The sequence below is a fragment of the Saxophila tyrrhenica genome (genome assembly GCF_035928015.1).
Source record: "Saxophila tyrrhenica strain CCFEE 5935 chromosome Unknown scaffold_2, whole genome shotgun sequence".
NCBI lineage: Eukaryota > Fungi > Ascomycota > Dothideomycetes > Mycosphaerellales > Extremaceae > Saxophila > Saxophila tyrrhenica.
This window is the reverse complement of record NW_027041734.1, coordinates 178,382-204,474: the sequence shown is the minus strand read 5'-3', so window position 1 is coordinate 204,474 and position 26,093 is coordinate 178,382. Positions and strand designations below refer to the sequence as shown.

The 26,093-nt window shown below is 55.7% G+C and overlaps 11 protein-coding genes across 11 annotated transcripts; 7 read left to right on the top strand and 4 right to left on the bottom strand.

Annotated features, from left to right (window-relative positions):
• Positions 1-3,234: 3,234 nt before the first annotated feature.
• Positions 3,235-4,828, top strand: LTR77_001129 (uncharacterized protein; the record flags this gene model as incomplete). Its single annotated transcript, XM_064798391.1, has 4 exons — positions 3,235-3,370; positions 3,425-3,509; positions 3,560-3,715; positions 3,769-4,828. 4 exons carry the CDS (start codon positions 3,235-3,237, stop codon positions 4,826-4,828), a joined length of 1,437 nt encoding a protein of 478 aa, XP_064662718.1.
• A 1,363-nt stretch (positions 4,829-6,191) lies between these two features.
• On the bottom strand, positions 6,192-8,190 carry LTR77_001128 (uncharacterized protein; the record flags this gene model as incomplete). Its single annotated transcript, XM_064798390.1, has 3 exons — positions 6,192-6,916; positions 6,976-7,337; positions 7,391-8,190. The coding sequence occupies 3 exons, from the start codon at positions 8,188-8,190 to the stop codon at positions 6,192-6,194; spliced, it is 1,887 nt and encodes a 628-aa protein (XP_064662717.1).
• A 2,618-nt stretch (positions 8,191-10,808) lies between these two features.
• rpl8 (60S ribosomal protein L8) lies at positions 10,809-11,906 on the top strand (the record flags this gene model as incomplete). Its single annotated transcript, XM_064798389.1, has 4 exons — positions 10,809-10,811; positions 11,008-11,085; positions 11,144-11,653; positions 11,706-11,906. The coding sequence occupies 4 exons, from the start codon at positions 10,809-10,811 to the stop codon at positions 11,904-11,906; spliced, it is 792 nt and encodes a 263-aa protein (XP_064662716.1).
• A 337-nt stretch (positions 11,907-12,243) lies between these two features.
• On the top strand, positions 12,244-13,615 carry ERG27 (3-keto-steroid reductase; the record flags this gene model as incomplete). Its single annotated transcript, XM_064798388.1, has 2 exons — positions 12,244-12,311; positions 12,370-13,615. 2 exons carry the CDS (start codon positions 12,244-12,246, stop codon positions 13,613-13,615), a joined length of 1,314 nt encoding a protein of 437 aa, XP_064662715.1.
• Positions 13,616-13,877: 262 nt separating this feature from the next.
• On the top strand, positions 13,878-14,392 carry LTR77_001125 (uncharacterized protein; the record flags this gene model as incomplete). The annotated part of the gene is made up of 2 exons (XM_064798387.1): positions 13,878-14,074; positions 14,146-14,392. The coding sequence occupies 2 exons, from the start codon at positions 13,878-13,880 to the stop codon at positions 14,390-14,392; spliced, it is 444 nt and encodes a 147-aa protein (XP_064662714.1).
• A 151-nt stretch (positions 14,393-14,543) lies between these two features.
• Positions 14,544-16,382, bottom strand: LTR77_001124 (uncharacterized protein; the record flags this gene model as incomplete). Its single annotated transcript, XM_064798386.1, has 1 exon — positions 14,544-16,382. One exon carries the CDS (start codon positions 16,380-16,382, stop codon positions 14,544-14,546), a length of 1,839 nt encoding a protein of 612 aa, XP_064662713.1.
• A 365-nt stretch (positions 16,383-16,747) lies between these two features.
• LTR77_001123 (uncharacterized protein) lies at positions 16,748-18,391 on the top strand (the record flags this gene model as incomplete). Its single annotated transcript, XM_064798385.1, has 1 exon — positions 16,748-18,391. The coding sequence occupies one exon, from the start codon at positions 16,748-16,750 to the stop codon at positions 18,389-18,391; it is 1,644 nt and encodes a 547-aa protein (XP_064662712.1).
• Positions 18,392-18,812: 421 nt separating this feature from the next.
• Positions 18,813-20,246, top strand: LTR77_001122 (uncharacterized protein; the record flags this gene model as incomplete). Its single annotated transcript, XM_064798384.1, has 1 exon — positions 18,813-20,246. One exon carries the CDS (start codon positions 18,813-18,815, stop codon positions 20,244-20,246), a length of 1,434 nt encoding a protein of 477 aa, XP_064662711.1.
• A 979-nt stretch (positions 20,247-21,225) lies between these two features.
• On the bottom strand, positions 21,226-21,596 carry MRPL27 (60S ribosomal protein L27, mitochondrial; the record flags this gene model as incomplete). The annotated part of the gene is made up of 2 exons (XM_064798383.1): positions 21,226-21,351; positions 21,411-21,596. 2 exons carry the CDS (start codon positions 21,594-21,596, stop codon positions 21,226-21,228), a joined length of 312 nt encoding a protein of 103 aa, XP_064662710.1.
• Positions 21,597-21,779: 183 nt separating this feature from the next.
• On the top strand, positions 21,780-24,743 carry LTR77_001120 (uncharacterized protein; the record flags this gene model as incomplete). The annotated part of the gene is given in 2 exon segments (XM_064798382.1): positions 21,780-22,114; positions 22,133-24,743. 2 exon segments carry the CDS (start codon positions 21,780-21,782, stop codon positions 24,741-24,743), a joined length of 2,946 nt encoding a protein of 981 aa, XP_064662709.1.
• A 105-nt stretch (positions 24,744-24,848) lies between these two features.
• PSF3 (DNA replication protein) lies at positions 24,849-25,482 on the bottom strand (the record flags this gene model as incomplete). Its single annotated transcript, XM_064798381.1, has 3 exons — positions 24,849-24,884; positions 24,935-25,054; positions 25,120-25,482. The coding sequence occupies 3 exons, from the start codon at positions 25,480-25,482 to the stop codon at positions 24,849-24,851; spliced, it is 519 nt and encodes a 172-aa protein (XP_064662708.1).
• Between the last annotated feature and the right edge of the window lie 611 nt (positions 25,483-26,093).

Here is a 26,093-nt window from a genome sequence, read left to right as displayed (position 1 = left end):
TATTCGGAGCCGCCGTGGCTTCAAATTCTAGAGCCTGACGACATACATCAGCAGCATCTTTGTTCGAAGCGAGATGAAGTGCATCCATCGTGCATACAGCAGCATCTTGAAGAGGAAGAGCTGCAAGTGCCGTTTACGAGAAAGTACAGAAAGTAGCAGAAGCAGATTCCCTGCTGCACATCCTGATCAATCGCTTACAGGCCCCGGGGTTTGAGGCTCCTTGCGCCCGCATTGGTGGCTCTCCACGACGTCTCCACAGAATATCGGCCAAGTGCGGCTGACATTGGACAGTGAAGGCTTCGGGTGTACACTGTAGAGGCAATGAAGACTCTCGATAGAAACGTGAAGTTGAAATAGAGTCTGATGAACGCAAAACATGTCTTGGTGAGTCTGCCGAATGCGACGATCTTCAAAGTGCCGCATCTCACAATGTCGTCCCCGGTAACGTGCGGTGACCATCCCGTCTTGAGCTCAGAGCCTTCGAGCTTTACCTGGTAGAACCAACGGGCCGCATGCCGACAGCAACATCGGCCACTATACTCGTCCTGCGACCGTTGCCACCTCGTCTACGTAAGCGTTGAGGACATCGCTTAGAGATGAGAACGAAGGCGTCTCAGGCGTTTCGGCGCAACCCTCTCCGTGCGATGTGGACGACGGCTGAAGAGACCCTGCGTCGATGCGTAGATCGGCAAGATGGGCTGCTCGCTTGGGTGTTCTCGTAGAAGATTCTGCATCCCAAAGGGAATTAGCGGCGCATTTGACAGGCGTTTGGAGTCGCTCTGTCGAGTGCGAGCTGTCCGAAAGCGGAAGCAGCACTGTTGCGCGACACACGTTGAACGTTGCACGCCGGCGTCGCTCGGTGGCTGCAGCTCCCACGAGGACCTCGCTGCCGTGGCCCGTGACAACGTGGCGTGTGTGACCGCGAAGCGACCACGAGGTGTCCTCGAATAGCCTGGCAAGGTGTCAGGGCGGCATGGTCGATGTGGAGAATGGATGCGAGGGCGCGCTGCTGTGACCCTCTCGTCGCAAATGGGGAGCAGGGATGGCGCAAGGAGGTGCGTTCGCCGCGGACGAGCAAACCTCACGTTGCGGCTAGAGCAGCACAGAAGGAACATGCGAGCGCTGGAAGCAGAGAGTCGAGCAGGGATGTCGCCAATTTGGGAGGTGCCCCATGCCGGGGTTGTTTCTACGCGAGCGCAGGACTAAAAATCGGCTGGTGACTGGAGCTGACGGGACGTTCAGAAAAGTGACGAGCCCGGTAAACGTCTCTGCATTGCAGGGATCCGACGGGTTTCATTCATCCTGTACGATCCACTACCCGCCAGTCGACCGTATAGAGCTATAAGCCTGTAAGCGAGCGTGGCATGGCATTGTGATATACTGACGAGTTTCTGCTCTTATCCGTCTAACCGCAGCGCACATGAGACATTTTTGAGGGCAGCACAAAGGCCCTTCCAGCTAATGCCCAATAGCCTCAAGTAGTGCTACGGCTGCTTCCACTCCCTGTTCGATGTCTTGGGAGTCGTCTGTTCTCTAGGCTGACTTTAACCTCTGCTCATCATCAACGCTGTCGATTGACCTTGCCATCCATCAGGGGAGACTGCCTCCCATTCTCGAACGACGTCTGGACAGACTGCTCTCGGATTGTTGCCGGACGCCGCAAGGAATGTTCATGTGCCGATTCGAATCTTGGTAGCGAGACGGGACATCCTTAACCTTCTTGAGACCAACCGCCAACGAGAAACGGCCAACGCCTTCTCTTGCACGATCACATGAATCGCAGTCCTCCCGGCCGTCATTGAGGAGAAAGAGATTGCTGTCTCGACCGTGACTACCTTCACCAAATTCAACAACACCGGCACGTGAATGTGGACCTCCCCCCTCTTCATCACCAGATCTGGACGAGCATAGCCCTTGAGGCCATCATCTGCGCATCCGAGATCGAGCTTGAGTGGACTTTATTTCCGTCTTCATCGCATCGCCATCGCGGGGTGTATTGGATGACCGTTAGCAGCTTACCTCTCCCGCAACGGCCAGTCGTCCTTCTCGAAGCCGGACTTGAGAATCTAGGAATCTGGTTCCGCCGACGGACCGGACCCAGTCTTTGATTACCACGACCTCACTTCATTGCCCACAACCACCGATCGCACCGGCTTTTCAGATTGCAAAGTCGACATTGACGCGTCTGGAACGTCCGTCAAAGGTGCCGTTGAGGCTAAGCCTTGAGCACTGCGCCTGGTCATTGGAAAAGAGCAGAAAGTGCGACTGCGGACGTCAAGTACAGCAAGTGCATCTTCGACGTGCTCACAGTGCTCTTGCTGCACAGTAAGGAAACTTATCGGCAAGAACGAGTCCTCAGAGCTTTGCGGTCCTCGATGCTGCACCGCGATCACTTCCACATGCTCTTCTTACGAGCCGACGCGCACCCCTATCATCACAAGTTTACTTATCATCGACAACCTCTCCGCATCTTTAGACTCTGAGTCTCACCAGCGGTAGAGGTCAGCAACGACAGCCCCACTGGTACCAATCCACGCCGCTTCAGAAATTGTCGACATTCGAATTGGGTAGTCGAACCCATCGTGACTCTTAGGTGAGGGGCTAACCCACCGTCTGGTCGAAAAGGCAACGTTTCGGTGCTGAGGTCGATATATCCTTGGGGCCTCTACCGGAACAACCTTGGCAGTCTGGATCAACCACGGCGGAGCATTCGACGACAAGGCTCTTGACTCTGGTATCCAAAGGTCACCACCTCTTCACGCACTTTCTCTCACCTTCCTGCTTCGACGAAGTCGACAATCGAACCACATGTCATTCCCTGGCTCATACCAAAGCCCATACCGACCTCTGACCAGGTAAGAGGGAGTGCAGACAGCGCCGTCTTCCATCTCTGCGGAAGAAGTGTGGTACGCGTATCGGACTTGCTGATCATGGCGATACGCAGCGATGTCGTCGAGCTCTTCGTCAGACAACATCCTGAGCATGCGGTTGTCACGCCGGAGAACAAGGATAAACGTGAGTGCAGCTGCTCTATGCATGCTCCCTGCCGGGAGACGCGTCGCAACGTTTGCTAACACCACCACCAGTGCGCAAACCAATAGACCCGCCGCCAATTGTACAACTCAGAGTCCTTCGGAGTCACGATGCTGGAAGGTCGGTCAACAGTGTCTCCATACATCCATGGATCCAACTGACTTTGCATGTAGTCAATACCTAGTGAACCCATTTTTGTACATGGTAGCACTGCTCGTGGAGGCTGAACAATCACGAGGGCACGATGGGATTGATGGGTTTCGTCCGGTCAGGCCAAATCCTCTCGTTGGTGCATCAACATCATCACTGCACCGGCTGAAGGACGTCGACAACAAAGGTACGTTGTTAGGAGATGACCATCCTGCGAGACGTTCACTAACACCAAATTCAGATGGAGGCTTCTTCGTCTTCGGCGATATATCGTGTCGTCGTGAGGGGAGGTTTCGACTGCAATTTGCCTTGTTCGAGCTCAGACCGTAAGCCATACAACATCTACTCTTGGAACGTCCATGCTGACCTCTTACAGTGACGGCTCGGAGTTCCTGAACTACGCCATGTCAAACCCCTTCAAAGTGGTGCCCTTCAAAGAGTTCAGAGGAATGAAGGAGTCGACGCACCTGTCGCGAACCTTTTCGGATCAAGGTGTTCGACTTCGGTTGCGGAAAGAGCCTCGTGCGATAGGGTGGGTACAAGGATGAGACGTGATACAGGTACAGCAATTTGACTGTGGAATAGGGCGAAACGATCATGGACTGGCACGGAAATGGGACCAACGACTTCACCTCCGTCGCGTGACCCGATGGGGATGCACCATGAGCGTAACGACTACGGATACGAGATGGGAAGCATGAAGCGACAGCGAACGGACAGTGACTTTACGCCGCATTCGTACTCACAACAACCCTATGCTGGCGGCCCGGTCAATCCGACTCCATCGTACTTTGAGACTGGCGGAATAAACATGGATAACAATGGATGGCCAATCCACAACAACTATCAGGCATCCTTGACACACAACCAACACATGGCCCAGCCTTCGCCTGCGCAGCCTGTTGCTCAGCGAAGCTATGCGCACATGAGTTACCCTCCTACGTTGGATACAACTACCGGACAGGACTACTCAGTGAACACCACTTCGGCTCTCAACTTGTCGACTACGCTGGGCGACGTGTACGCGGGACAGAGGAACCAAACGTACAGCTCCAGACCTTCAGGAGGGTCGTTCGACCAGGCACACGGACTTAGAACACCCACTTCAGCCTCGGACAGCAGTAATGGATACGCGAACCAGCGCAGTGCCGTCCAGTCTAACCCTCAGGATGTCCGAATAAGCATCGAACAGATGACACCGATGGCACAGAACCTGGCCCAATCGCAAGGCATATCAAGCGTCACGCCCAGCTACGGCATGCCACCAAACCCCCTGAACTCCTCTGCGCAATCCTACACCACAGCGGCCGACACCATCGACTCAGCGTACGGCCAGACGATGCCACAGTCCGGTCTAAAGTACGAGCTCGACGACTACGGGAGCACGACCAACCCTTACTTCGATACAGTCCCAACTCGAGATACATACGCCTCCGCCGGCGGCTCGCTGTCAGACACCAACTTGCCGCTTGGCGGAAGCATGCTGAACCGCAGCTACGCGCCTGCGCACGCGCAACAGCAGCCGCAACAGCAACAGCAGCAGCAACAATCGAGCGAAGGCAGCATGCCCAGTCAGGATCTTGCGGGGTATAAGGCGTCCGTGCAAGCATATCCTACCCCTAATCAGACAAGTCCGCTGGGTTAGCTGGTTGCTGATTCGATTTTCATTTCTTTCAGGTTTAATAGCAGGGACGCATTTGCTTTCAGACAGTGGGAGCTGTACACTCCGACTCGCCAGCCTTGGGCGCGCACGAGGAGCAGTCTTGGGGAGGGGGAGCGGTGGATGCCAATGGCAATGGCGCGGTCACGTCCGCAGCCACGGCTTAGCGATGGCATCACTCCGCTCGGTGGATATGATGGGTGCGTTGCTGGCATCACCGCAACTCAAGGACACGGAAGCTGACCTTTGTCGACTTCTCAAGGCCATTGGATCAGTCGCAGAGCCTGCTACAGCTCGCGCCAGGAGATCCGTATGACTTCACAGACGGTTTCTACGACACACCACATTACCATCTCACCGAGCAACAAATCGAAGCCACGGTTACAACGCTAGACGAAGCGCTTGACACTCCGGTAGGCGCAACACTGGTTTCGGCATCAGCGAGCCTGCGACCTTCGACTCCGACGAGACATTTGGACTTGACGAGCAGCTCACACACCGCACTATGGAATCATCGAAACGGAGAACGAGCTCAATGGACAGATCCACCAGCAGAATTTCAGTCCGGCAGGCCATTGGTAGACGATGCTTTTATTAAACCAGAGGAGGACGAAGATGCTGCATCGGCAAACGCGTCTTTTAGCCCGGCATCTCCATCAGAGTACCCGCCGGATGCGCCTTCGGAAGGTCCATCGCGCGCACACTTCTGCTCTACGTGTGGCAGAGCCTTTGACAAGAAAAGGTACCTCACGGGGCATGTGGCAACTCACACTGGCGAGAAGCCATACGCTTGCTGGGTCTGTAAGAAGGCCTTCGCTCGTGCAGATGCTCTCCAGAGACACGAAAGAACCCATGATCACTGGCTGGCCGTACGTCTGCACGAATGCATTTCGGACGGTGGAGAAGGCGGAGCAGATGGAGCATGAGCGCCTCACCAGGGATGGAAGTGAATGAGACGAAGTACGGCAACGAGCCAGAGCCAATGGTCCCACAGCGAAGGGGCTTCTCATCGAAGCGAAGGCGTTCGGGCTGGGTCAAAAGCGTTCAAGCATCACAGCAGGTCTCGGGGCGGTCGGGAACCTTATCATTGCTTGTGAAGGACTGGAATACAGTACAGCATGCATTGTGTTCGAGGGAACTGGCTCTAGGTACAGCATGGATGGCTTTTCGTTCGCTTGTAATGTATTTTAGCTTGTGGCTATGAGGTAATGACAGCGGTGATGTATTGCTCGATGACAACTTCACGTGCTCTGTGATGACAAAGTTGTCCTGTGGTACCATACTGAACTCCTCGCTATGCATAAAAGTACATCAATGACCGTCATTGTCCGTGCTGTCCATTATGATCTCAATCATCAGGGTCATCGTCTTGCAGCGGCCTGTACTTCGCATCCGAACCTCTTTGTACAACCCGATCCCAGCGTCGTTGGTAGACTCGCACTGCCGTCCAGCCTAGAGCGGCGGCTGCAATTCCACACACGGCACCGACGATGAAAGTCGTGCCCGCTTGCTGGAAGTCGGACGGCCATGAACGGCTTGGTTGTGGTTCCTCGTCCTGGTCAACGCCTTTCTCCGGCGGCGCTGCATACCCTTCCTCAGAGATCTGAGAATCTGAACCACCATCGATGAGTGGCGATGACCGCACAGTAGTCGTCACCCCCGACTTCCCAAGACTAGTGCCATCGCCATCGAAAGCTTCAGCAAAAACCCTCCTTGCAAGAGCCTTGTACTCGAAGCTCGTCTCAAAACCCTGCCGCCTGACTGATCCAAGGTGCTTCACATCCCCTCCCTCGTCGACTTCGCTGAACTCCCATTTCCTCGTCCTAGTATCGCCATTCCAGCTCACATGGATAACAGTGACCAGATGGTCGTCAACAGCCACTGCCTCCGCGTGAACATCTGGTGGCCGGCTGGGACTCCCGACCCAAGGATGTTTGAAGGCGCGGTATGAGCGCAGCTTAATCGGGATTCTAGCTTCCATGACGACTGATCCGTCGGGTGCGTGCTCGGTCATGTAGGAGTGGTAGGCCCAACAGATGAAGGCGTTGCCGTTTGGTAGGATCTGGAAGCTGCCTACGAAACATCAATGATCAGCTGCTGTAGGTATTACTTGAGGGTTGTTTCTGACGTACCTCTTGCGTTGGTACGCTCACCTCCCGGCTGTCGATACTCTCTGACAATCTCTGCTTTCATCTCGGCTGTGTCCAGCAGCATAACAAGCGCTCTGGCTTTCTTAGAAGTGGCCTTTTCGAACGGGCCATCGCCAATGCCGTTGTCGAACACGCTCAAGGTTGTGTGCGTTTCGTTCTGCGAAAGAACTTGGGCATGATGCTGTCGTGAGAACTTCCAGTCGTCTTGGATGAAGTCCGACTTGACACCTCCAAGTCGCCAGACTATGGAGCCGTCTTTGTGCGAGATCTTATAGAGCGCGTCAGTGTGCCGCGCTGAGAGCAGGTAGTCTCCGTCCGGGAATTTCGTTATCGAGTTGAGATGACTTCAACCATGTTAGCTCTTGAATCGCTTCCGAACACGGGCTGTCAAACCTACAGGATATCCCAGCCTCTAGCGCATTGCTGGTCAACTGAGCCGTCGTATTTCTTGTACGTCGCCTCGTCCAGACCAATATGATGACTGGCATCCCATTCAAACAGCACCTCCTCGGCCCCAACAGAGTCAACATCCATCTCTCGGAAACCTTGGTACTTCGCATCGCACGGTCCATCATAGCCAACCACTTGCGACTGCTCCTTAGGAGTGAGACCATCGACATGGGTGAGAAGCAGCGCGCGAGTGCCATTCTCGAAGACGTTGAACTCATGCATGTTCGGCTTGACTGCTTGATCAACCAGGAGAGGGACGGTCTTGTAGACCTCGTACGAGCTGTCGAGTATGAATCCATGCTTCTCGTGGTCACTCAGCAGGGTAAGCATTCGTTCGCCATCGACCATCCTGGATTCAAAGTCGAAGACATTCCAGTATCCGAACATGGGCGTGCCACTCCATACAAGCTCGCCCTTGCCATCGTAGATATGCGGGCCATCCCACTGCGGGCCGGGTCGGTCTTGGCCCAGTTGTCCGTAAGGTGCCACGAACCAGTAACCGGGTGCTACAGCGTGCTCGTCGTGAACATCCACGTGAAAGACAGGTGCATCGATGTCTGGCCTGGTCACGTATTTGTAGAAAGTACGGTCTTGCTGAGTGATTTTCCTTTTCGAGAGAGAAGTATGCCGTGCTAAGTGTTCCGCATCATTGTGAGTGGCTTCCGTCAAGATGGCTAAGGGAGAGACTGCAGGAAGCAAGATTAAAGCCAAAAGACATAGCTTCTTTGAACTGGAAGACAACGACATTGCAACACCAAGGATTCATGACTTTCAAAATCATAGTTGCACGAGGAGAAGTTTTGAGGTGGGCAACTGGGCAACGAGATTTGAATACGAACCGCCGGGGATGCTACAGCCGCCGTGGCCACACTCGATGGCTTATTATTACTGCGGCACAGAACTGTAACCGCTGGGCTCAGCCAGAGCCAAGCACGTGCTTTGCATGTATCTGGAATTGATTGACAGCTGCTGTAAACGTGGCCAATGGCTGATGCTGTGTTACCGATGAAGATGTCGTTAAAAGATAGGGAACAGATGGCCGCGACGTTTGATAGCCGCTGAGGGTGAAGGCGCTCCAATTAACGTTGCGGTCCAAACGGCTTGCCGATCCGTGAACTCTCCCCACAAGCACGATCCTCTCAAGATGGTTAGACCGATATGCAGGAACAACCAGGCCTTCCTGAAACATTCCCTCTCTACGCGCCTTCATTCTGCTTGCTCACATCTCGTTCTCCTAGGTTAATATTTGGATTCGCAGGCTAGTCTGTTAAAGGTCTCCAACATGACCCGTGGTCAGCTTCCATGGGAGCCGCAACACAGAAAGACTTTCCATGTGGTGCCAGCCTGGAACCATAATGCCAAGTGAACGATTCGACTGAGGATTCGTGAATATCAGGATGTAGGTAGTAACCTGTCTACGGCACCCATTGCAAGCGAAATGTTGCCACGCTCGACGTGGCGGTAGAACGAACGCTGCTGTTGGCCGATCCGGTCCTGCTGTTTGAGCCTCATGTAGGCAGTCCATGGGATGCACGAGGCAAGAAAGGAAGGTAGCCGAATGCCTGAAGATGCTTTGAGAGCCGCCGAACTGCCACAAGGATGACAGGGGACATGCATGTGCCAAAGTGGCGTCGCTCTGGATATGGCTTGCTGTGCCGCAAGGTCATGTCTTGCTGGTTGGTATCTGGGATCTGCTCCTCCGTCAGCGACCTACTCCTCATTCACCAAGTCTTCCCCAGCTCACGAATCGACAAAGTGCACGTTCGGACATGGCAACCAAGACGACTGTAACCATACCTCTCACAACCATCTTCACTCCAGCTCCGACCTGCACCTTACCACTTCTTTCCTTCGCTAATCCCCACAATACCCATGTTTGGGGGACGGACTATGGCACGACCACGATCCAAAAGTTCCAGCAAGGATGTTACCCGGAGTATTATCTAAAATATGGCCAAAGGGTGGTATTCTCGCCAGGCGTCTGTCCGTCGGGGTATACGATGGCGCAGCTGTCCTCGGACGAGAACTACGGCAATACTCGTGCACACTGCTGTCCCAGGTTCGGCACCCACAGTACTCTCACGCTGCTTCCAAAAGCTGACCGACAGCAGCAACGCTCCATTCGTGACGACCAGCGGTCCTTTTCAGCACTGTGCTTCACCAGCCACGAGTCCCGGCACGCTCGTGCTGGAAAAGAAGGCGACAACCGGAGGAAGCTATCTCATCGTCCAGAAGGCCATTGTCGTTGAGTGGAAATCAGATGACTTGTCCTTATTCACACCAACGTCTGCACCGCTGTCAGCGTTGGCCCGCGCAAGTCCGAGTGTGGAGCCAGCCAGTGCTCTCCCGTCGCCAATACACAGCACTCGGGTCCGGGTGCAGTCGTCCAGTGAGTGGTTGAGCACAACGGCAACGTCAACCAAAAACTCTGCATCCGAAACAACGGCAACCTCTGACACGAGCATAACCTCAACCGCGGCGACTCAAGTAGCTTCGAACTCTCCAGTACCAACAAATGCTCTCTCGACCGGTGCCAAAGTCGGCATTGGAATCGGCTCTGCCATGGGGGCCACCATTGTGCTCTTGCTGATCGCACTAATATGGATGTCGAGGAAGAGGCGATCGGAAAAGGCTGCAGGCCAAGACACCTATCTGCAGCAACTGGGGCCTTTCACAGCGTACGACAAAGGTAGCCATGCTACAGGCAGCTATGCCAGCAGTAGCTTTCCCAATGATGGGTACCGCAGCCCAGATGGAAAGAATTACCAGCATAAACTGTTCGAACTGAGTCCAGACAGAAGGATCGCGGAACTGAATGGCGTGCCTGGTCGAGATTTCTGATGAATGGGACGGAGGTACAGTCGACAGACGATCTGTTTTGACAAGGTTCAGCGTTGTCTTTTGCCTGTTAGCATGGCGTTTAGATTAGTGTGACGTTAAGCGTAATGTGAAAATCCTTTGGCCTTTCGAGATGGAAAGGGACTTCATCCATTTCGTCCTACCTCGCTTATACTGCTCTACTGAGGTGTCCTCTGAAATCTGAAGAGCTCATGCTATCAGCACGGTCGAAATTTGTATCCGGTGGTAGGCCACGAACTATCCAGGCCATGGGTATGCTGCCTCTTCTGATTGCGACATTGTCTACATGGGCCGCACTACGGACAGAAGGTGGATAGACGTTGAAGGAAGAGGAGGCGGGAGGCGAGAGCATTTGGAAGTCGCGATTCCTAGAGCACGTGATGTATCTTGGCATGCACGGGCCAAACGCACGAAGCCGAAGTTCGATCGTCGAAAATTGTCCAGCTTGACCAGCGAGACAACCTCACCTTCAACAACCACTACCGCTACCTCGCCGACACTTCAATATGGTAAGCAAGCAACGGAACACCTGATGCAACAGATACCTGCCTCTGCTCGCTGAGCATGCAGTGAACCCGCTTCAGCACGTACTCCGAGGAGTCGCTGGCGGAGAGATACAATGGCTTGAGCTGCCACACTCGCCTCACGGCAGTGTGCAGTCTCTTTAGAGAACGAACAGTGACTGACTGTTCTTCTCAATGACAGCCTCCCAAGACGGGCAAGAAGGCCGCTCCGGCGCCATTCCCGGCCACCAAGGCGGGTGTGAGCAAGAAGCAGGCCAAGGTGAGTCGCACATCCCAATCGCAGCACATCCACACCGAGTATATTGACACAGTGGCAGAATCCCCTCATCGAACGCCGCCCAAAGAACTTCGGTATCGGCCAGGACATCCAACCCAAGCGCAACCTCTCGCGCATGGTGAGATGGCCCGAGTACGTCCGCCTTCAGCGCCAGCGCAAGATCCTCAACATGCGCCTCAAAGTCCCGCCGGCGATCGCCCAGTTCGCGCAGACCCTCGACCGCAACACCGCCGCACAAGTGTTCAAGTTCCTTAACAAGTACCGACCTGAGACCAAGGCCGACAAGAAGGAGCGTCTGCACAAGGAGGCTACCGCTGTCTCGGAGGGCAAGAAGAAGGAGGATGTGAGCAAGAAGCCCTACACCGTCAAGTACGGCCTCAACCACGTCGTCGCTCTCATCGAGGCCAAGAAGACCGCGCTCGTCCTCATCCCGAACGATGTGGACCCGATCGAGCTCGTCATCTTCCTCCCAGCTCTGTGCAGGAAGATGGGTGTGCCGTACGCCATCATCAAGGGTAAGGCTCGTCTCGGCACTGTTGTGCACAAGAAGGTATGTTGAATGAGATCGATCAAATTGATGTCAACTAATCCTTATATGACAGACCGCCGCCGCTCTGGCCATCACCGAGGTCCGCAGCGAGGACAAGTCTGAGCTCTCGAAGATCGTCTCTGCCGTAAAGGAGGGCTTCATGGACAAGAGCGAGGAGGCGAGGCGTCACTGGGGCGGTGGTATCATGGGTGCGAAGGCGCAGGCCCGGGACCGGAAGCAGAGGGAGCGTACCGAGCGGGAAATCAAGATCTAAGCGCTTGTTCCTGTTCGTGCGACGTCGTGGTAGTGATGGTGTTCTAGCGAACCCGGGTTTTCGACGATGGCTCTGCACAAGTGTTGTGATGCCTCGTACGATCAGATACTCTTCAGACCCACAGTCACCTTAGGGCGAGATATCCCAATCCATGAGTTCCTGCCATGACCCTCGATTTCAACTTCAGCTATTCGCATTCGCTTCAAGTGACATGCCTTGTATTCACCTTACGAGGTGACTTATACGTTCAAAGACCCTATTGTAGCACCAGTCTTCTGCCCAAAGTCTGCCAAGCATCCGCACCTTTGAACCAGCCATTGAAAGTTTCGTCGACGCAATGGAAGTCCAACCTCACCAAGCGGAAGACAAGACGACAGTCACTGTACTAGTCACTGGCGCAAACAGGTACGTAGCACGTTCAGCCGCACGCCGGGTACGCTTACTGACTTACGCAATTCCACAGCGGACTAGGCTTCTCAATATGCTGCCGCCTCATCGATGAATTCCTCTTCACCCGCCCCCAATCGCAGTCCCTCCACCTCCTCTTCTCCACCCGCGACACGAAGAAGGGCGACTCCACCCTCCGCCGCCTCAATGCCCACCTCCAAAAGACGCTCAAGGAAGCCAATGCCTCCACCCCGGGCATCAGCCTCCTCCTCGAGGCCCGCATCAAGCTCGAAAACGTCCTCGTAGACCTCACGCGCCTCCTCTCTGTTAAAGCGCTGGCAAAACAACTCCTCACCCGCGGTCAACACCTCGACGCCGTGGTATGGAACGCTGGTATAGCGGGTTGGATGGGAATCGACTACCTAGCCGCTGCCCGCGAAGTCCTCACCTCCGTCGTCCAGGCGACTACGTACCCGCACTTCATGATCTGCGACGTCGGCGCGCTCGCGAAGCCGCAGCTCAGCGGCCACGGATCGGTGCATACGTTCCCTGAGCCGGCGCTGGGGAAGGTGTTCACGGCGAATGTGTTTGGGCATTATATGCTGACGCACTGGCTGGCGCCGCTGATGGACGCGGGGAGTAGGGTGGTCTGGGTCTCGAGTCCCAGTGCGTTGCCTGAGGCCTTTGAGGTGGAGGATCTGCAGGGGCTGGGGGCAAAGATGGCTTATGAGAGTTCGAAGCGGGTGACGGATCTGATGGTGCTGACGTCGGAGGGGGAGGCGAGTAGGGAGTCGACGAGAACGTTCTGGGGAGGGAGGGAGGAGGGGCCGAGGCCAAGGATGTACGTCACGCATCCGGGGGTGATTACGACGAGCATTGCGGATATCTCGTGGATTCTGACGTTGGGCATGATCGCGATCACGTATCTGGCGCGCTGGCTCGGGTCGCCGTGGCACTGCGTCTCGGCTTACAAGGGGGCGGTGAGCGCTACATATGCTGTGCTGGCTCCGCCGGACCAGCTGCCGGAGTTGGAGGAACGGGAGGGGAAGGGGAAGTGGGGTAGTGCGTGTGATGTTTTTGGGCATGAACGAGTGGCGCGGACGGAAATTGAGGGTTGGGGTTATGGCGGTGAGCTCGGTGCGAGGCCGAGTGGGAGTGTGCCGTACAGTCGGACGGGGCACAAGGAGGCTACGAGGGAGTCGCGGGAGGAGTTCGAGGAGACGGGGAGGAAGGTGTGGAGGGAGATGGAAGAGATGCGGGTCGAGTGGGAGAAGAGGCTGGGCAAGGTGGAGGTCGACAGTGCGTCGTCTGTCGATGCTTGAGGACTTTATGTTTCTAGTGAGTGTACCATCAAGTCAAAGCAGTCTTGCTGAACGTCGTGGCCTTTTTCAGAACATTCTCCATTCCAAGTCATTCGGACATGACGCCCATGTCACATGCAAGCTCTGCATCGCTCCTTCCTCTTCCGTCCCTGCCCGAAACCTTCTCCCTCACCACCTCACTTCCGCTCAACACCAACCACAACCACAACCTTTCTCTCACCCACAGATCTCCCATCGCAGAACAACGCACACCAGAACAAAAATGGACATCCACTCCTCCCGCCACAACCCCAACTTCTGCGACCGCACCCTCTCCCAGCGCCTCGAGATCGAAGCCCAGCTCATCGCCTTCCGCCGCCAACTCAACGTCATCGTCAAGACTGAAGACCAAGCCGCGCTATCGGATTTGCACGCGAGAGTGAAGACGGCTGGGGAGGGGTTTGTGGAGAGGGTGCCTCGGTTCGTTCACTCCCTTCCTCTATCATTGCTATGAGCTGTAAAGTGAGGGTGAGTGCTGACGTGTGCACCAGGCAGCCGACGATCGAAGGCTACGTCTGGCACGACGAAGCGAAGCGCGTCGCGGTGATGAAGGAAGTCGAGGCTGTGATGGCGCGGGAGAAGGCGGCGCCGCCGGTGGTTAGTGAGATGCAGGAGGTGGATTCGGAGAGTGAGGAGGGGTGTGTGGTGTCGCCACCAAGGCGTTTCGTACAGGAGATTGCGCAGCGGGCGTTGAGTGAGGAGGAAGGGAGGGAGAGGAAGAAGGCGAGGGTTGAATGAAGTGCGCTGATTGTGATGAGGGAGTAACAGAACCTGGTGGTGCGTCGCAGATGCTGGGAGCAGGTTGGCGGACGCACTGTTGAAGCAAAGGCATGGAAGCGTTCAGCTTCGCAATTTGCTCGGTATGAGGTGACAGTGTCTACAGGCCTACTCATGATCCACCACTCCTCCACCTCTCATCCAAGCCATCCAACATCTCCGCACTCTCCGTCGCCTGACTTGACTTCGCAGCCCGCACTGCCCTCTGCGTCTCCCAAATGCTCCGCTGCGTCATCAGCTTCAAGCCAGATTCCTGATCGTACATCGCCAGATCCAGGATCTCCTTGTCTCTGAAACCCCTCACTGCGCTCTTCTTCGCCTGCCCCTTGGCTGGTGGAGCAAAGTACCGTGGGTCGGGCGTGTTGTCAGCGACGGACGTAAACACCATCTCTACCACAGCATTCTCAACGCCAGCGTAGACGAACGGGCTCATGGACGAAGGCGAGGCGAGCGAGTAGATGCTGCTTTCCGCACTGCGACGAGCCCAGTTGTTGCCACCGCCGCGGCCGGAATAGGTGGCGCTGTTAGGTTTGAGGAAGAGGTTCCAGTGATTTGTAGCAGGGCCGCTTGATCGTCTGGAAAATTCTGGCCCATAGTTGTCACCTGACTGGGCGTCAAGGTAGGTGTACGCTTTCGCGCCTAGCCGCATGTCGAAGACTTTCAGGAGGTTGTGTCGGCTCGTCCCTGCTACAAGCTTCTCCTGCCCGCGAGGGAGGAGGGAGTAGATCGCGCTTTCGTCCGTACGGTCGACGTAGGCTTGCTCGACGTCACGGGCTGAGCGGAGGTCGTGGAGACGGATGATACCGTCGTAAGCGCCGGACAAGAAGACCTGGGCATCGTTGCTGGCTGCTGTGCCTAGAGGTGGTAATGGCACGATAGGGTAGACGGACGAAGTACTCTTCTTAGCGAAGCCGGAGAGCGTGATCTCGCCTTCTAGCTTCTCGAGATCGTTCTGCAGACTGTATTTGCGGATTGGATCTTTGGTCAGGCCAGACTCAGAAAGCTGGTGGATATAAATTGGCTCCTCACTCGGTCCAAGGCCAACGGCCAGGTGGGAGGAAGATAGGAAGTTTGTCGACCAAGCACGATATGTCCTGTGACCGTTGGTGGGTCGTCGAATCTCTATCTGGCTTGATGGCTCCGTCTTCGGATGAGTGGCATCCACATTGTAAAGGCTCACCCTTGTATCGTCGAGGCTTGCTGCAAGTAAAGGCGGCCGCCATGCCTCTTGCAAGAGACTGCTGGACCGAATGGGCAGCCCTTGGGTTACAAAGCAGGATTTCGATACCTCCTCGTCTTCCCCTTGGGATAATCCAATCAATTGCAGATCCCCGTTCGCGGTGCCCGTGATCAATTGAAGCTTCCTGTCGTCGCCTTCGCCTTCTTGCCGTCTCAACAGATGCAGGCTCGTCACATCGTCCCTGCCCTCAACAGCACTGAGTGGCCTGTAAGTCATCCAACTAACACGGTCTTCGTCTGCCGCATCTTTGTGTCGTTCCGTCTGTCTTACACAGACCTCTGCGCCAGCACTAAAGGCCAGTACATCTCGTCTCTGCTTGCCTTCCTCTTCAAAGCAGTCCAACTGTGGCGTAAACCCGATCGTCTGTCCTCGTGGCCTCTTCCATCGATCAACCTTCTTATTGCCGGGGAAAGCTGTGATATCGCCCCACGGTTCGGTATATCTTGCTACGAATGCTCGTCTGTCCCACGCTCTTGAGAGAGTCGTCAAGGTGCGTGAGGCGTCTTTGCCTGTCACAGTGTTCTTGTGGGTATAGAGCGAGGGGAAGCGTTCTCGTGCGAATGTCTGCCAGGCATCTTTCTCGACGAATGTATTCAAGCTCCTGGAGGTGGACGAGAGGTTCGAGACAGCTCGTGCGGTGGGTAAGTAGCTTGTTATGTGGTCCAGGAGTTCGGGTGGCAGATCGGTGAGTGTCTTCGTCGGCTGAGCCATTGCAGTGTCCAAAGCTGTTGTCCTTGACGAAGTCCAGTCGTCTTCAGACTTTCACATGCAATATGACTCAACGTCAGATATTGCTGCATGACTCGCGCTTGGTTTATCTTATCGGCCACGCGACGCTAGGGCAGATCCTACGCGCCACAAGTGAATGCAAGCGGGTCGATTTAGGTAACGCATATTGGCTGAACTCCAACCCCTCCACCCTCTCAGCCCCATCCTTCACTTGTTCAACAACTCGAGAGGCCCTCGCAGATCTCCTATACAGCCCTTCCAGCACCACAGTCGCAGCTGGTATGCGGTAGCTTGCTTCCATTGGACCTTGCTCACCAGACCAGGACCAACGGTCAACCGAGCCTATCATGGCAACATCAACTACACTTCTTATTGCTGAAATACTCTCAATCTGCGTCGTAATCTACGGATGGGTCATCTTTCCTATCCTCTTCTCACCACTGGCAAAGATCCCATCAGCTCACTGGAGCGCGCCCTTCTCGTCCTTCTGGATCCTAAACAAAAGACGCAAGCAAGCGGAAACACTTGCAGTCCATGATGCTCACCTTCGACTGGGACCTATTGTGCGCCTTGGTCCGAACGAGATCAGCGTGAACAGCGTCGACGGAGGCATCCGGACGGTCTACGCCGGAGGCTACCAGAAAGGTGACTGGTACCTCAACGCCTTCAACAACTATGGCATCATGCCAATGTTTGCGATGCCGGATCATGCAAATCACTCACAGCGGAAGCGTATGCTGAGCAACATATATGCCAAGTCCACGTTGCAGAGCAGCAAAGCTATGGATACCATTACCCACACTCTGCTTAACGACACCTTGGTCCCGAAGCTGCGAGGAATGGCGAAGAAGGGTGAAGCTGTGGAGTTCTATGATCTGTTTTGCGCCATGGCAATGGACTTTGTGGCCGCCTACGTTTTCGGGCTCAAGAATGCTTGCCATTTCATGGATCAGCCCGACATGGGCGCCCGGTTCTTCCGTGACTACAAAGCCCGGCAGGAATTCGTCTTCTGGCCACAGGAAATGCCGCTCTTCACGTCTTTCATGTCCAAGAGTGGACTCGGGAATCTCCTCGTGCCGAGCTGGGTAGCCAAAGCAAACAACGACATCGAGTCGTGGCTGATTGGCATGTGCGATAAAGCAGAACAGACTGTACGTCAGGCGGAGCTGGAAGGCGAAAAGGGGCCGGAGGAAGATTGGCCCAATGTCTACTCGCGCCTCCGCAGTTCTCTGCTCAAGGAGTCCAAGGCGAAGAGCGCCAGTGATGTACCTGTCGACTACCAGGTCCAGGTGAACCGCCTCGCAGTCGCCAGCGAAATGCTCGACCACACGCTCGCCGGTTTTGACACTAGCTCTATCACTCTTACCTTCCTGGCATATGAGCTTAGCCTTCCCCATAACAGTCACTGGCAAGACAAACTGCGTGCCGAACTGAAGACTCTCGATGGCTCCCGTGATGCAAAGACCCTTGACAACCTGCCTATCCTGCACGCCATCCTCATGGAAACTCTCCGCTACCACGCCCCGATCCCAGGCAATCAACCACGCATCACACCCTCCGACGCCACCCTCGGAGCCGAAGGCCACGCCGTTTCCGGCCTTCCACCCGACGTCCGCGTGCAAGCACAAGCCTGGTCGCTCCACCGCAACCCCGAGGTCTTCCCCGAGCCAGAGACCTGGAACCCAGCGCGCTGGCTCGAGAGCAATGAAGAGCAACTCAAGGAGATGCAGCGCTGGTTCTGGGCCTTCGGGTCGGGAGGGAGGATGTGCGTGGGGAGCAACCTGGCGATGTTGGATATGAAGGCTATCATTGCGGGCATCTGGGCAGACTTCCGGACGACTTGTGTGGATGGACGAGGGATGGTGCATAATGGGGGATATGTGGCGGAGCCGGTGGGGAAGGACGGGAAGTATTGCATGATGAAGGTGGAGGAGATTGAGGTTCTGGTGAAAAAGGAGAGAATGGTTGGCTATGTTCGAGAAACAAGATAGATGAGTAGACGCTTATGTTGATGATGATGAGTTATGTAGATGCTGAATGAACATTCACACAACCATGACTGCTGTACATTTGCTGAAAGACTGCTCCTGCCGCATTGGGCGCGGGTGAATAATCAAGTGGGGCAAGAAGCAAGCTTGCTCACTCAGCGCTTCCATGGGACCTCATCGAAACAATTTGTTTTGGTGGCGCTCGAAGAAGCTCTGTACTTGGAAACGTTCTTGACATCTTGGCCACGTCTGGACAGGAGAGTTGCTTGAACAAAGAACATCGTTGACGTCGACTGCCGTGTAGCCGAAGATTGACCAACAAAGGCTGCTGTTGCTTCCCAAAAACTGGCATAACAATAATCTGGAATTACTGTCAAGATCCAAAACTGCTCTGTCGCGTATTGAGACTGGTGGAACATTCACGATGCCTTTGACAGTCCTGTCCGATCGAGACGTCAACCGCATCCTGCACTCGTTCACCAAGGACGACATCGAGCACCTACAAACACAGCTGGCCGACGCACTGCACTGGTACTCAACATCCTCAGACGAGAATGATTTCTGCTCGGACTATCAGCCTGAGCGTATTCAGCTAAAGCGGAAAGATGGCTCAACTACTCTCTTCATGCCGGCTAGTGGTTGCAACGGACAAGCCGTCAAAGTCGTCAACATTACACCTCCAGATGCTGGAAGCGGACTGCCTAGTTTCGAGAACTTGAGTCTGGATACTGAGCACTCGAGTCGGAGTTCGATCTCCAGTCCTTCGACAGTGGACAGCCCGCGAGGCTCGATCTCGACCTTCTCCTCTCAAGAGACAAACCCGACGCCGGGCACGAGCATTAGCTCATCCTCCAGCGTCGCCCCTGGCGAGCGTCTCCCCAGAGCCCCGACTGGCCAGCAATCTACCAATCCCTCCTCCACCATCCGCGGCTCCCTCACCCTCATGGACCCCCAAGGCAACACAACCGGCCTCATCAACGCAAGCGAAGTAACCGCCTTCCGCACCGCCCTCGCCTCAACCATGCTCCTCAAGAAACGCCACTCCGTCCACGACCTCACCGTCTTCGGCGCCGGCAAGCAAGCCTACTGGCACATCCGCCTCGCCCTCCTCCTCCGCGGTCCAGAGATCCACCACCTCAACATCATCACCCGCAACTTCGACTCCGCCCGCGAATGCATCATGCGCATCTACAACCCGCAACCCGACGACCCTGATTACATCAACCCCATCGGCAGCAAATACAACAGCAAAACCAAAACCAACATCCTCACACCCAGCCATACGGAGTACAGCCGACTACTGAAAGACTACGTGCGCAGCTCCAACGTCATCTTCTGCTGCACCCCGTCCTCCACCCCCTTATTTCCGGCTTCATACTTGACAAACCCCGAGGGCAGGAAGAAGGGTCGCTACATCGCCTGTATCGGCTCCTACAAGCCGCACATGATCGAGCTGCACCCGGACATCCTGCGCTACGCCGTCGCGCCGCACCACGAACACCGGCACGTACATAAGAGGCAGAAAGAAGGCGGCGCCATCGTCGTCGACACTGTCTCCGGCTGTCTCAAAGAAGCGGGGGAGGTGGTGCAGGCGAAACTGCTCCCTGACCAAGTTGTGGAGTTAGGGGAGCTGTTTATGCTGAAGCGCGAGGCGGTGAAGCGGATGGAGGCGAAGGGGGAGAAGGTGGAGAGTGGGTGTAGTTTCCAGGATGATTCCGGGTTGAAGGAGTGGTTGACGAGGGGGAATGTGGTGTATAAGAGTGTCGGGTTGGGGTTGATGGATGTGGTGGTGGGACAGGGGATTGTGGAGATGGCGAGGGAGAGGGGGGTGGGGACGACGGTTGAGGGGTTTAATTGATGTTTGATATGAGATATGATAAATGATTAGATGTTCTGCATGCCTCATTGAGCAGGTTTGACACTCACTCAACTCTATCACAAGCAGATGAACACCAGCTAGCGCAACAAGTTCCCCAGCCAATGCCATATCAAGCAGCAATAAAGTCAGACCGCCCCTCTAGGTCCCCTCACGTCCAGCTTCCGCTCTCGGCCGCCTCTTGAACACCAGCTAGCGCCCCCACCAATCCGACCACTCAGGTCTCGAGGCGCGATGAAGTGAGGTCGTGCTCACCAGCTACACCCTCGTACAAAAGCTGGTATGCTTGGCAAACACCGGGACGCCAGCTAGCGCGGTATGCTGTCCAGCCAATCGTGTGCGCGGCGGCGATGAAGTGAGGTTGTCGTTCCCGTCCGGCGATCGCGGCGAGGAGGTGAACAGTAGCTAGTGCGGTCACTGTGTTGGCCAATGGTGACGGTGGGGGTGAAGTGAGGTCGGCATTTCGCGGCGAGTTCGGGCACCCGTTGGTCGCTGTCACAAGCCAGTTGAACGCCAGCTAGTGCGATAATTGTTCTGGCCAATCATGGTCCAAATGAAGATGAAGTGAAGTAGCCGGTGTACATATCTGAAAGCCGTACGTCGTTCGTGTGCTGCTCCCTCCACCGTCCAGTCCTACAAGTCTCTGCTGTACGTCTGAGCATCGTCTTGCTGATCTGGTCTGATGGCTTTCCATCTCTGCCGCGAGCTCTGCTTGCGAGTCGTCTCATCAGGTCAGACCAACTGGCGGTTCGGAATTGCCGCCCTCCTCCACCTCGTGAGCCCCCTGAGCGCGAATGCATCCCGTGTCCTTCGGTTAGCAGCACAGCGCGGCGGAATGCTCCTCATGTTCGGTGATCGCACTCTTCGTGCCCTCCATGCCGGAGTTTGTGCTGCTGGCATTGCCCTCGAGTGCTTCAATGCAAGCGCGGCCCTTCCATCCCATCTTGTCCAACGGTGTCCATCAGATATTCCCACCCTCAGCCTTCCACTTCTCCAAATACTCCTTCCCATCTAGCGAATTCTTGCTCTCGGAATGCGCATACGTATCGCGCGTCTTCTTGATCTCCTTTGTCACGAAGGGCGTCAACTGTTCTTCGTCAGCATGCATATCTCCACCATCCTGCGTCCCTGGACAATGCCACGTACATTGAACCCACTCAAATCCGGACAGACATACGTCCTCACTTTCCGGAAGTCGATCACGTAGCCGCCGTACTTGGTGTGCCGTCCCATGGCCCCTGTCCGGTTGCCCTTGTAGTAGTTGTGCGGGCCTTGCTTGGTGGTGAGGGGGAGGCGGCGGAGCGCTTTCTGGAGGATGGTTGAGGGATGCATGATGGACGATGACTAGCACGTTTCTCTAATGAGTGTTTGGAGATGTAGATTCTGTCAATGGAAGGTGATGATGATGGACGAGGTCGACGTTGCGGAGATCTCGGGAGAGAGCGCCAAGATTTCGACCTTCGAACAATTTTCGAGACAGCACGATATCGCCTCTGAACCACCACACACCTCACTATGCCTCCCAGAGTAGCTCGCTCGAGCGTTCAGATCGCCGCGCCCAAATCAGCGCGCAACAAAAACCGCAAGCGCAACCTCGACGCCTACGCCATCGCCTCGCACGCCACGAAAGCCGACCAACCTCGCTTGAACTCGAATCGTGCCGGCGAATACCTCGACGATGGCCCAAAACACAAGCGAAGACGGGCGGTCGAAGACGAGGAAGGAAGCGAGGGAAGTGTCGAGGAAGATGTACCTGCTGGCAAGCGGAGGAGGACCGCCGATGAGGATCCAGAGGGCGGAGATGAGGGCAGTGATAGTGAGGGGAATGAGTGGACGATGGGTGGGATGAGGTGTGATGATGATGATAGTGAGTTGGATTCTGACGAGGCTTTTGGGGAGAGCGATGAGGAGAGGTTTGAGGATTTTACTTTTCGGGGATCGAGTGGGAAGGGCAAGAAGGGTGGTGGGAAGAAAGCGAGGGTCAAGCATGTCGAGGAGGACGATGAGATGGATCTGAGTGAGGGAGAGGACGATGATTCCAAAGAGGAAGAGGACGACTTTGGGGACGAGGGAGTGGATCTGGCTACCATGTTGGACGACGATGATGAAGAGGCGCTGGGTGAGAAGGACAACACGAAGCGAGACATGGGCGAAGAAGAGCCTAGCGATGGCGAGGAATATGGCTCGAGTTTCTCAGATGAGGAAGACGAAGACGACGAGAACGATCCGCAAGCCAACGAAGAGCGTGCAGCTCGAATGCGCGACCGCCTCGATGCTCTGAAGTCGTCTGGAAAGCCCTCTGCCACTCAATCTACCCAACAATCCGCCGCTTTGACTGTCGACGACCTGCTCGCCACACTCGACCCAGCATCGCGCAAACAATACGATGCAGCCCTCAAAACCAAGAAGAAGTCTACCCGGCCGACTACACTCTCAGCACCCCTGCCTAAGCGCCAACAAGACCGCTTGAACCGCGAAGTCGCCTCCCAGAAAGCCAAAGAACAGCTCGACCGCTGGCGAGATACCGTAATCCAGAACCGCCGAGCAGAGTTCTTGTCCTTCCCACTCAAGGATCCCAATGCGCATGAGCCGCAGGGCAAGGAAAAGTTTGTCACGGACGGCCGGCCGCAGAATGAGCTGGAGCAAAACATCCAGCGTATTATGGAGGAAAGCGGCCTCAGCACCAACAGGGGCAAGAATGAGGACGAAGAAGCTGCAATTCTTAAGAGCGAAGAGCTCGCCACGAACAAGCTTCCCGTTGAGGAAGTGATGCGCCGACGCGCTGAACTCCGACAAGCGCGCGAGTTGCTTTTCAGGGAAGAGATCAAAGCGAAGCGTCTGTCTAAGATCAAGAGCAAATCGTACCGTCGCGTGCATCGAAAGGAGCGTGCGAGAGAGCGAGAACTTGAACGCGAAGCCCTCGGTGATGGTGGTGAAGACGAGAAGGAGGCGAATGATCGGAAGAGGGCCATGGCGAGGGTGAGCACGAAACATCGGGACTCGAAGTTTGCGAAGGCGTTGAAGCAGACGAATCGCGGGGTGTGGGACGAAGGGGCGCGAGAGGCGGTAATTGATGAGGCGAGGAGGAGGGAGGAGCTGGAGAGGAGGATTCGAGGGGAGGATGTTGATGAGGCGGAGAGTGATGTGCCTAGTGCTGATGATGATGGGGAGGATGGATTCGAGGGCTTTGGAGGGGATGAAGATGATGTGACGGTGATGAAGCAGCTGGATACGCTGAAGAATGATCGAGAGCCTGCTGCGGAGAAGGGGTTGGGGAGTTTGAAGTTCATGCGTGCTGCGGACGAGAGGCGGAGGGCGCAGAACGATGAGGATGTTGAGCGGTTGAGGAAGGAACTTGCTGTTCAAGATGGCGATGAGGCCGGCAGTGACGAAGAGATTGATGATCAAGGTCTTGGTCGGGCGGTGTTTGGGCCTAAAGGAAAGGGGGGCAAGGAGAAGAAAAGGGTCAAGCGACCCGAGCTTGAAGAGGGCGAGGAATCTGGTTCTGAGGCTGAGGCTGATGCTGAGGGCGAGGATGGTGTTGATGTAGTGACGGAGAAGCCGGCGGACCAGAAGAAGGGAGCGAAGCCGCCTAAGCAGATCGCTGCGAGCGGCCCACTGGCGAAAGGCGGGAAACCTGACCGCAGGGATCCAAACAGCGGCTTTGCTCAAAAGGATGGGACGCAAGGTCCCTGGCTCTCGGCTGATACGGGGAAGCCTGAGCGGAGAGGGCCTGCTACCGAATGGCTTGCGGCGCCCGCGAACAAGTCCAAGTTGAGACGCGACGAACCTGTCGAGCTCAACACCGCTCGCCCCGAGCAGCAGCCGGACGCCAATGCCAGAGATCGCACGAAGGCGAAGTCCGCACTAGCACCAGCACCAGCTGCCCCAGCAAAACCTCAACAGACCACTGACGCCGGCAACACCAACGGCTGGACCACCGTAACCACCACCAACGACCACCCCTCCGACTCCTCCCCCGAACCGACTGACCCCATCCTCAAATCCAACCCCACCTACAACCAACGCGCCTTCGCCGCCGACGCCGACGACACCACGTTCGCGGCGGAAAAAACCGCCCTCGCGGCCTCCGAGGACGAAAAGGAAGAATCCTCCCACCTCCCCGGCTGGGGCTCCTGGACCGGCGCCGGGCTGAGCAAATCCATCAAGCGGTCCAACGCGCGCTCCAAGCACAATCCGCTTTTCAAAACCAAAACTCCCGGCACGAAGCCGCAAGACCGCAAGGATGCAGGGTTGGAGAAGGTGATTATCTCCGAGAAGGGGGCACGGAAGGGGAAAGGGTATTTGGCGCCTATCCTCCCGCATGGATACGAGACGAAGGAGCAGTATGAGCGCGCGCTGAGGGTGCCGGTGGGGCCGGAGTGGACGACGAAGGAGGTTTTTCAGCGGGGGACGAGGCCGAGGGTTGTTGTCCGGCCGGGGGAGGTTGTGGGGGCTATGGAGAAGCCGATGGTGTAGACGGCGCTGTCGAGTGGTTGGGCTGGCGTGGCGTGGCTTCTGGCAACGTCAAGCTTTGTTTGGGGAGGGTTGGTTATGTTCGGCTTGAGTTCTCGAGCCATCGTTTTACGGAATTGCTGCCATCGTGGGCTGCTCGGAATACTATGTGCTATATCAGTAAAGACACAAGGCCTCCATAGCAGAAAAGGAACCTTACGTTGCCGCTCATCCTCATCCAGCGTGTTCATGAAGTCACTACTCCCATCTCCTTGCTGCACTGTCCTTGTGTTCTGCGCTTTGTCTGCGATCTCTAAAGCTCGCGCCTTGAAAGTCTACATCCACAGTCAGTCGAGCGTTCCTAACATATGCTAGGCGAGCGTGATCAGAAAGAACGAACCTCAGTCAACACCTCCACAACCTCCTCCTCCTCAAACAACTCCAACATCCTCTCCCCCAACCCATAAAACCACTGCGCCTGCGCCCTTACATCCACACTCTTCGGATCCGCGCGCAACGCATTCATCACCTTCCCCCCCAACGCGGCAGGCATATCTAAGGTAGCGAGGGAAGCGGACCCTGGACCTGCGGGTTTGGAGACGGCGAGCATTTCAGCTAGCCAGAGGGGCAGGTCGAGACGGGTGCCGGGGGTGATGGGGGTGGAGTTGTTGAGGGGGGAGAGGTGGGGGAGGAGGAGGTCGAAGGTTAGGGGGGTTTTTTGGGCGTCGGTTAGGATTGAGGAGGGGGTGTAGTACGAGGACATTGTTTCTGGGGTGATTGGGGAGGGTGGTGCGGAGGGTTTGTTGGGCCGGATGGTAAGGTGTGTTGTCCACGTGATGGATGGCTGGATTGGGCGCGCGGTGGAGGAGGCGACTGCAGGTGGTTGACGCCACGGTTGAGTTGCGCGTCTGGTGTTTGCCTCCGGACGGAACAAGTATTATTTCATGCCGCTGTCGTGTTGAGTCTTCATTGAACATTCCTCAAGGCTGGTGTTCCGTTTCAATACAACCCTTTCCGTGGTCCGTGTTCATTGGTTCGCGTTGTTGATATACCTGAAGGCAAGAGTGTCGCGTGTCGTCGACGAGATCTGGCTCCAGGTGGTCATAGCTCCCAAACGTGACGCTGATGTTTCCGCCTTCGAGACGACTACTGGTGACACAGGACAAGACAACATCGACTCGAGTCTCTGCCCGACCTCATATCAACTCGGTGCTATCTATTCCGGAAGGACACCATTCTTCTGCTCAGCGCAGTACCTCCGAAGCATCATCATCATCAGCATCTGCTGACAAACATCTAACAACAAAGGCGCGGGAAGCAGTGCATGTGATTACTACTCGCACATCACCCATCCAACATCGACATCACTACCTT